Below are 7,073 nucleotides of genomic sequence, written 5' to 3'. Positions count from 1 at the left end.
GCCTGGGTTCGATTCCCAGCACCCACCTGGCGGTTAACAACCATCTGTAACTCCAGTTCCAGGGGATCCAATGCCCTCTTCTGAAGTCTATGGCATTGCATGACATGGGTGCACCTACCTTCATGCAGGTAATACATTCAAACATGAAATAAAAAAAAAATTGTCTTTTTTGAGACAGGGTCTCCTTGTAGTGCCAGCTGTCCTGGAACTCACTATGTAGGCCAGGCTGGCCTCGAACTCACAAAGATCTGCCTGCCTCTGACTTCCAAGTGCTGGGATTAAAGGCGTGTGCCACCACGCCCAGCATAAAATAAAAAAAATTTAAATGTACACACACACACAAAAAAATCAGCTGTGTGTTACTTTGTTTTGTTTTGTTTGAGACAGTGTCAGGTAGCCCAGGCTGGCCTCCATCTCGCCATGTAGCCGAGGATGACCCTGAACTTCAGATTTGCCTGTTGAGTGCTGGGATTATAGGTGTTCACCACTACATCTGGTTTCTGTGGTACTGGGGATGGAATCCAGGGCGTTGTGTAAGCTAGGCAAACACTCTGCCAACTGAGCCCCATACCTCAGCCCCTAGCAGTATTTTTTAAAGGAAGTCCTTGAACTTGGTCACTATATCAAAATTACTGTAAAACACAAAATGGATCTCAAAACTAAACAAACAAAAACCTAGAACTAGTGAGCAAGGCACATCTGGAGTGACAGAACCTCCAAGTGACTTCAGAGGATGGACACCCGCTGACCACTAGCTCAGGGAAGGAGAGAAGGTGGGCTGGTGTGACAAAGGGCCAGACTCACAAACACAGATGTGTAAGGCTGCCCCTGCAAGAGGCTGGGTGCTGATGGGGTGAGTAGCAGGGTACCCAGGGTGGGATGTGGGTGGGGCTTTTCTGTCTGTCTCACCATTTACCATGGGAACAGGTGATTGCCCTAACCCAGACACACGAAGCTTTGATGAGACACGGGGCAGAGATGAGAAGTCAGAGAGGCAGCCAGGGAGGGGAGAGGCCAGCTTTGACACCATTTGCAATAACAGATTTATCAAGAACAACTTTCACCTCAGAAATCTGGGCTGGGGGGCATAATATCTAGCAGTGACATGCAGGCATTCTTAGAACAGTCAACCCCAGACCCTGCACAACCATAGGCTGGTCTGGAACTGCCCGAGCCCATCACCAGGGGTCTCTCAAGGCAAATATGGCAGAAGGAAAAGAAAGGAAAGCATAGGTTTCCCAGGTGCAAGCGGGCACGTCTGGGGTGACTAGAACATGGGTTTCAGAAACTGGGTTGAGGATTCCGAAAATAAAGCAAGATGGAGTTGAAGGTATCCAGAGCACAGAAACATGGAGATGCCCAGGAATGAGCACACAGCTAGCAAGAAGCAAGAGACTTGATGTCTCCTTGTGGCTCAGCATCTGGCCCGGTGCTCCCAGCCACAGAAGGGCTCGGAGTAAAATGGGAACCTGGACCAAGAACAGACAGCACTGGGCTGGGGGGAGTCATATCTGCAGGTGGAGAGGGGGGATGGAAAAAACAAAAGAAACCCTTGTTCCCGAAGCTATTCTGAGGCTGACCTAGTCAGGGTCTCCCTCTAGCAGGACACATGTTCAGAAAAAAGACAGAGAAAGACACCCTGGCAAGGCTGGTATTTGAGTGACCTGGACACCACTGATGGGGCTGTTGTATATGACACAGGGCTGAGGAGCAAAGGCCACCCCATAGAAATAAGAGCCCCAAAGGAAAGTCGCTGGGGTGTGCAAGGGTAAGAACTGGAACTTGTAAAATGCTTCTATAGGGATGAGTAACGAGGTAACTAGACACTGAACTCTCACACTCCCTTCCTGCCGTCTTTTAACCTAAAAACATATATCCATATCAAGTTTCAAAGATTGGCTGATTATTATTGCTTTATCACCTTCTAAAGCAAACATAAAAGTGTTTCAGTGACACAGGTCAGCTGGGCACACAGCCCCTCAGGAAGAATGAGTATGTCCAACAGAATCAGGGAGAGGGGCAAGTGTTTATAAATTTCAAATGCTGATTCCTGTCTGGGTATGGAAGTGCCTGTCTAAAATTGAAAAAAAAAAGTCAAACCCCCAACCCTGGAGGATAATGCCTTGGATCATGGCCCTAGCAGGAAGTGAACAGTTCGAACTTTCTTGTTAATGACCTTCCAAAGGAACAGCCTGGGGGTGCAGGGCCAGGAGTCCCTTTCCCAACTGAGGGAGACAGTCCTCTGGCCTCCCCCTGACCATCCAGAGCCCTGTGAGGTGTCTGAAGATGGCAGAAAGGCCACCTTTCACATGAAAGGCCAAGCGCCCGGCCTGGACACTTCTGAAAGTTCCCTCTGAGGACTGGAGCAGGTGGTGGTGGCAGGCCAGCCTTCCTGTGGAACCAGAATGAGGCTCAGCACAGTGGTCCCAGGGCAGAAAGGCCTAGGCATGGAAGCAGCCGTGGAGGAGCAGGTGGCTCAGCTCTGCGGGCTCTGTGGGCTCTCACATCAGATATCTGGAGGTTAAGGCCTCTGTTGATGGAGGTGGCGCTGTCCAGTCTGCAGAGGAAGACAGCCCTAGTGTAAGGGAGGGAGCATTTGGCCTTAGTTCTCTCCATCAGGCCTTCAAGCCTGTTCTGGGGCTGAGGTGTGGTTCAGGGATGCAGGGTACCCTGGGCTCCGTCCCAGTGCTGCCACAACACAAACAAATAGCTTTTTCTGATGTGCCCCAGAAAGGAGATTTGGCGTAGACTTATTTGGGGATTTATTTATCTTTTCGATTTCACACACACACACACACACGCCTCCATCCATATATGTGACACATACTATGTGCTTCTCTGTAAATCCCCATGCGAAGCACAGGATGTGTCCACAGTCTACTGTTAACTTATCTAAAGTTTAACAGACAGACCCGGGGTGAGGCTGGGGGAAGAGCATCGGCCTAGGATGAAGCCCCAGGTTCCATCCCCAGCATGAAAAAGAGCAGCAACCAAGGTGGGTGTAGAGTCTAAAGAGCACTGTGTCCACCCCACCAGGCTTTGCAGCAAGATTGGAGCTTTTTGGGATTCGGGAGGTGACTGTCTCCTGATGGCACCCCGGCTGACCTCTAGGTACCCCATATTCAGGTGGCAAGTACTTTTAGGGTGTTCTTAGGAGCCCTGGGGTCCCTACAGCCACTGCTGATCCACTCTGCAGATGAGGAAATCAGAGTACACCACAGGGCCTGTCTGGGCATGAGACCCTTAAATAAACTCAGCACTTCTGTCTGTGCCACCTCCCCCACCCCCATACCCTGCAGCAGCCCAGTGTGCACCTCTACTGAGCACAAGCTGCCTCTGTCAGCACTGTCTAGGTAGAAGGAGGAGGATCGCACAGTATGGGACTGTGTTCAGTACTAGGAATCATCAAGAGATGATTCAAAGCCAGTAAGATGGCTCAGAGGGTAAAGGGGCTTGCCACACAAGCCTGGAGACCTGAGTTCAATCCCTGGAACCTACATAAAGGTGGAAGGACAGCAATAACTCCACAAAGTTGTCCTTTTCACACACACATACACACGCACACACATGCACACACACAAATTGATTTTTAATTAGAGATAAGAACTGGAGAGATGCTCAGTGGTTAAGAGCACTCACTGGCTGCTCTTGTAGAGGACCCAGGTTCAGTTCCCAGCACCCACACAGCAGCTAACAACTGTCAGTAACTCCAGTTCCAGGGGATCCAACACCCTCTTCTGGCCTCCTTGGGCACTGCATGCATGTGGTGCACTTATATACATACAGGCAAAATGCTCATACACACAAACTTAAAAAAAAACATAGCGATGATTTAAGTGTACAGGACATGTGTGTGTTCCATGCAGACCTCAGGCCGTTTCACCGCAGCCTCTGAGCAGGGGTCTTGGAATGCATCTCCTGTGGCTCCTGAAGGGCTGATTACATATATTTTCTCAAATTAAATTTTAATCACAGTTTCATGAATACATTCTCCATATTAAAATAAAATAACCATTTCTAGCTAAGCTGACCTTTGATGCACCAACCTTTCTTTTCAAAAAGGGCAGTTGGGAGGGCTGGCCAAGGTCATGAGGTCAGAGCTCTGGCCAACTGATGCCCATCCCCCAGGCTCCCACCTCACGGGTCCCTGCCGGGTTCTCATTCCTTGGGCATTCCACCCCAGGTTCTCTGTGCCCCACCTGGGTGCCCTGTCCTGAGGCTGTGGGGTTGTCCCAGGCCTCCCCAGCAGAGCCCATCCTACCTGATCAGGCTTGATTCTCATACAGGCTCTGCCTCTTCTTGAACTTCAGTTCCTTTAACCACTGGGGCGAGGGCTCCTCTGACCTGAGACCAAAGCCAGTGAGTCAAGTAGGACCAGACCATGGGCTCCTTGAGGGCAGAGTGGCATAATACCAGGCCCTCCAGCTGCCATGCTGAGGCTGGGACTGAGCTGAGCACCCACAGGTGGAAAGATGTCATGTTAATGTGACCAGCAAGCAGAAGTAGAAAAGGATCCAATAATGGGGAATGCAGAGGAGTCAAGTGAGTCCACTCTATGAAATAGTCCACAGCTCTGAAAAATCACTTTATATGAAGGTGTTTCCAGCCACCCGTTCATCCACCCAGTCATCCATCTACCCTTCAGCCTCTCTATCCATGTAAATGCCTGTGATAGAAATTAATACCTTAATTCTATGAGTCACCTTGTCTAGATCCTCACATCAAATATTAGGTCAGATATTATTTTAGATGTTTCTATAATTTAGGGAGGGGATGAGATCAACATTTAAATTAGCAGACTGGGAGTAAAGCAGTTGCCTGGCCACCACAAGTGGGCCTTACCCTTTCAGTTGAAGGCCTAAATAGAAAAAGACTTGACTTCCTAGAAAGAAAGGAAATTTGGCCAGCAACTGAGAGACTTTGAATTTAAACTGGAGCTCCTTCCTGGGTCTCTGAAGATTTGGAATCAGGAGATTTCACAGTCAGGTGAGGCCCCCAGGTGTGTATATATGACTTATTTTAGGTCTCACTGAGAAAGTCCCTGACCCAGGGCTCGGGGAGATTACTGAACTAGTTGGAGCAGTGCATGGACAAGGGACGAGGTGCTTATGGAGGTCTGGAGGCAAGCCTCACTCTAGCTGATCTGCCCACCAGCCTGAGCAGACAGGCTTGGGGTCCCCAGACTTCAGCCCAACCTCACCTGACAGTGAAAATCCAAGCCCAGGCCCACAGAGGAGCCCCAGCTCTGGTCATTCCCAGGTCAGTGGGCACACCTCAACAGAGCCTGTCACTCTCCCTCATCCTGCTGCTTCTCCCCATGCCCTGGCCATGAGCCCTACCTGCGGCTCCTAGGAACACAGACCTCTTATTGCCCCTCAATGCACAAGAGACCCATGCCTCCATCAGGACCTGGAAAATGTTTGTGTTCGGGAGGCCTTTCTTTGTGCTCTCCTCCCCAGCTATGTGCTAAGAGCCCATCCCCTCCAGGGCTCCCATAGCCAGGGAGGGAATGTGCAGCTGTGGGCTACAAGGTGCATGCAGCTTTTAACACAGAAGTGGCCACAGTCAGTACCTAAGTGAATGGTGGCTGGATGCCAATAAAACTATTGACACAGCAGGTAGTAGATGGGAACTAGCCTGTGGGCTGCAGTTTGCTGCCTCCCGCTCTTCTGTAGCATTTATTAATTCCAATTCCTGATTTTATACACTACCTGCTCAGCATAACTCCACCTTCTGTTATGCCACGTTTAATACTCCAGGCTCTGTGAAGGGCTCTGCACATACTTCCTGTTTGATCCTCACGACCACCCCAGAAGGTTATGGGGTTGGCAAGCCAGTTTCACAGATGAGGAAACTGAGGCACAGAGAGGTCGAGTGGCTTTTCTAGCCCACAGAGCTCTTGCTCTTGACCACCATCCCAAGCCACAACCAAGTCTGGCCTGAAAGGCACATCTGGGGCTGCACGGGGCTCTCCTGTGCATGCAATCAGCCTGGCCAAACCATGAAGGGCAGCTGACCAGAGTTAGGCCTACTCTGAGAAGGAGAAATTATATTCTTTTTTTTTTTTTTTTTTTTGGTCTTTTTGAGATAGGGTCTCCCTATAGCCCCAGCTGGCATGGAACTAGCTATTAGCATGGTAGACCAGGCTGGCCTCAAACTCACAGAGATCTGCCTGTTTCTGCCTCCCAAGTGCTAGGACTAAAGGTATGTACCACCACTCCCGGAAACAAGTTTATTCTTTAACCAAACTGTATTCTTATATAATGTTCTTCTAAGCTTAGACCATTTGAAGTTTCTTCTTATTTTACCTCACAGATAGATGTCTTGAAATGCAACCCTGTGATATTTTCACTACCCTGAAAGGTTTTATTACTCTGTAATATTGTGAAGCTCATATGTCTAACTATTGATAAGGATGTGAAACTTAGAAATGGAAAGTTCACCAAGTGGTCTAAGAACACACCTGGTCTAATTATTCTGACAAAAGTGAAGGTCAAATGTGGCAGACAGCTGAACTTCTGCCTGTGGTGCTTGTCTTTATGTAAACTTCCATGACCGTTTGACCAACTCTTACTGCAATGAGTCTGGCCTAGCTACAGAGCAAATGCTCTGACCCATGCGTGGGATGCCTACTTTGTAAACTATGATGACAAGGGTAACTCAGGAATTTTCCTGAGCTAACATGGCCGTCATGAAAAGAGCCATAGGGCCCAGCTGTCAGCCATGAAGTGATGGCGTGGAAAGTCCTATACAACCTCACTTGTACTTTGCTCTGGGCCCAGAACATCTTTGGAAACCTTTGTTGCTCATTCTGGGATCACATGCATGTGAAAATAAATAAATGAATAAATGAATGAGTGAATGGAAGAACTATACAGAAACAGTTGTCAGAAGTCTATTGTTCTTTGGCAGGACTCCATTTGCAAGACCAGGACAGCTCAGCTGCTTCTGGGAAAAGTGACTTGGAGACCCCCCCTCCCCCACATTGCTATCAAGGGTCAGAGCTGTTCACTCAGGTGAAAGCTTACCACATGCCAGGCCAGCACTCTGTGCAGGCCCTGGTTTCATACATT

At 49.1% G+C, this 7,073-nt stretch overlaps 1 protein-coding gene across 4 annotated transcripts in view; it reads right to left on the bottom strand.

The window, feature by feature from the left end:
* Positions 1 to 443: 443 nt before the first annotated feature.
* The window catches only part of Kiaa1671 (KIAA1671 ortholog), a 178,771-nt gene continuing 172,141 nt past the window's right edge, over positions 444 to 7,073 (bottom strand). For all 4 annotated transcript variants that reach the window (XM_008849014.3, XM_029554022.1, XM_029554024.1 and 1 more), the window contains 2 exons: positions 4,262 to 4,344; positions 444 to 2,557 (listed from right to left, as the gene is read on the bottom strand). In XM_008849014.3, the coding sequence (XP_008847236.1) occupies positions 4,266 to 4,344 (79 nt within the window). In that variant the 3' untranslated portion in view covers positions 444 to 2,557; positions 4,262 to 4,265. The remainder of the gene's footprint in view (positions 2,558 to 4,261; positions 4,345 to 7,073) is intronic.

This window comes from Nannospalax galili, unplaced genomic scaffold (assembly GCF_000622305.1).
Source record: "Nannospalax galili isolate Female #2095 unplaced genomic scaffold, S.galili_v1.0 scaffold103, whole genome shotgun sequence".
Taxonomy (NCBI): Eukaryota; Metazoa; Chordata; class Mammalia; order Rodentia; family Spalacidae; genus Nannospalax; species Nannospalax galili.
This window is presented reverse-complemented; position numbering and strand designations above follow the sequence as displayed.